We start from the raw sequence: 2,106 nt of genomic DNA, 5'->3' as shown, positions 1-2,106 counted from the left end.
TTATGAAAGAGAAATGAAAACTTATATTCCCCCTAAAGGGGAAACAAAAAAGAAGTTCAAGGATCCCAATGCACCCAAGAGGCCTCCGTAAGTATCTCGCCTGTTTTTATTTTCAGGGAGGGTTTTGCAGTAGATTAAGATAGAAGTTAAGCAAGCCACCTTGTGGGTTTGGAGTGTATGATCAAAGTTTCTTAGCTGGTTAAGTAGTTCACATTGGTATATTTGAATATTGTAAGTAAAATTCCTATCAAATGGGAGGTTTAGCCAGAGCATTTGAATTAAGACACTTGCCTCCTTCACTTGATACATCTAAATATAAGTTTATTTTATTTTTTTGAGAAACACCAATTACCCAAAATACTTTAGGGTGATTTAGTGCATCTTCAACTAGTAGTGCCATAAGTTTAAATAGCTCTAAGTTAAGCTTTGGTTATGAAGACTGTTTAGATATAATATTTGCACCCTGTCCAGTATCTGGTAGAAATTAGAAGCAGCTTTTATGTAATAGTACAATACACATTTGATAGTCAACTTAAAATCCTAAAATTAAATTTATCTTTTTAGTTCGGCCTTTTTCTTGTTTTGTTCTGAGTATCGCCCAAAAATCAAAGGAGAACATCCAGGCCTATCCATTGGTGATGTTGCAAAGAAACTGGGAGAAATGTGGAATAACACTGCTGCAGATGACAAGCAGCCTTATGAAAAGAAGGCTGCTAAGCTGAAGGAAAAATATGAAAAGGTAAGAAGTATGGATTTGCTCAGTGTAACAATGAAAGGGTATGCCAGATGTTAGATTATAGTTAGTACCTCATCTCAGTTTCCTATTTTCTTGTGGTTTTCTCTAAAAGTTTGGGGTGTAATGCAGTTTTTAGATAAACAGCTACATTCAGTATGCCATTGGCTGGCTATAGTCTTAATTCTTTTCCATCATTCAAAGAGTACAGAAGATCAAATAAATTGTTACACTTTTTTTTTTTTTTTTTAAACACTTGGGTGCAAAGGCCATACACTTAAGCAGCTTTTATTACTCTCTGATACCTCCAAATTTGTGGAGATTCTGGTGGTCCCTTTGAGTCAAATGATTACTTTAAATGATGAGACACATTTATAAAAACAGTCTGGGGAAATTAATAAATACTATATCCTTCGTAAAGCTACCCTGAAACATTTCTGTTGCCTCCTTAGATAACAAGAAAAAAATCCCAACTTAGTTAAAAAAAAAAAAAAGTTGGAAGTCTCTTGATCTGTATAAATTGATAAAAAATTTGGCTCCTGTACTTTGAATTGGAGTATTAAGTTGAATTTTAACTTATTTAGGTGTCTGAGAAAATGTTGGTTGCTAGATGTTTCTTAACCTGATTGCATGCTTACTAGCAAATTACCTTTTTTGTTGTTGTTTTTAAGACAAAATTTCCTACTATGGATTAGGGTCTGATAGAAACCTGTAGAATGTTGTTTTGCATTCAGAAGGTGGCAGTGTCTACCCTTTAATCAAAGACTGCATTCTAGTTTTAATAAAGCTAAAGTTAAGATGTGGTACATAATTGTACTTCAGTGAGGCGTAACATTGCAGATTTAGATCATGTCATTCTGTAGGTTATGCATTATTAATTGCAGTTATTTCCTAGTGTTTTTATATGCATATTCTTCAGTCCTTCTTATATATGGAGTCAGGGTGAGTCTATAGATATGTAATATTTTTATGTAATTGGGGTCTTGACGTTTTCATGAAGTTTTGGTCAAGTTCAGTGTTACTTTTAGTTCTCCCTTTACTTAACTGTTTTGTCTTTCCTTCCACTTTCTCCTGCTGTTATTTTGGAAGGATATCGCTGCATACCGAGCTAAAGGAAAGCCTGATGCGGCAAAAAAGGGAGTTGTCAAGGCTGAAAAGAGCAAGAAAAAGAAGGAAGAGGAGGAGGATGAGGAAGATGAAGAGGATGAGGAGGAGGAGGAAGATGAAGAAGATGAAGATGAAGAAGAAGATGATGATGATGAATAAGTTGGTTCTAGCGCAGTTTTTTTTTTCTTGTCTATAAAGCATTTAACCCCCCTGTACACAACTCACTCCTTTTAAAGAAAAAAATTGAAATGTAAGGCTGTGTAAGA

The 2,106-nt window shown here is 34.6% G+C and overlaps 1 protein-coding gene across 1 annotated transcript; it reads left to right on the top strand.

Moving 5' to 3' along the window:
- The first annotated feature begins 6 nt into the window (after positions 1-6).
- LOC111140494 (high mobility group protein B1-like) lies at positions 7-2,094 on the top strand. Its single transcript, XM_022492734.1, has 3 exons — positions 7-87; positions 565-739; positions 1,823-2,094. The coding sequence occupies exons 1-3, from the start codon at positions 14-16 to the stop codon at positions 1,997-1,999; spliced, it is 426 nt and encodes a 141-aa protein (XP_022348442.1). The 5' UTR covers positions 7-13; the 3' UTR covers positions 2,000-2,094.
- Positions 2,095-2,106: the final 12 nt, after the last annotated feature.

This window comes from Enhydra lutris, unplaced genomic scaffold (assembly GCF_002288905.1).
Source record: "Enhydra lutris kenyoni isolate GAN:26980312 unplaced genomic scaffold, ASM228890v2 scaffoldscaffold1928, whole genome shotgun sequence".
NCBI classification, from domain to species: domain Eukaryota; kingdom Metazoa; phylum Chordata; class Mammalia; order Carnivora; family Mustelidae; genus Enhydra; species Enhydra lutris.
This window is presented reverse-complemented; position numbering and strand designations above follow the sequence as displayed.

Bases quoted from the DNA above. Each gene is read 5' to 3' on its own strand.
- LOC111140494 (XM_022492734.1), top strand. From the start codon at position 14: ATGAAAACTTATATTCCCCCTAAAGGGGAAACAAAAAAGAAGTTCAAG. The intron at 88-564 runs GTAAGTATCTCG...TTATCTTTTTAG, and splicing joins AATGCACCCAAGAGGCCTCC to TTCGGCCTTTTTCTTGTTTT. The intron at 740-1,822 runs GTAAGAAGTATG...TTATTTTGGAAG, and splicing joins TGAAGGAAAAATATGAAAAG to GATATCGCTGCATACCGAGC.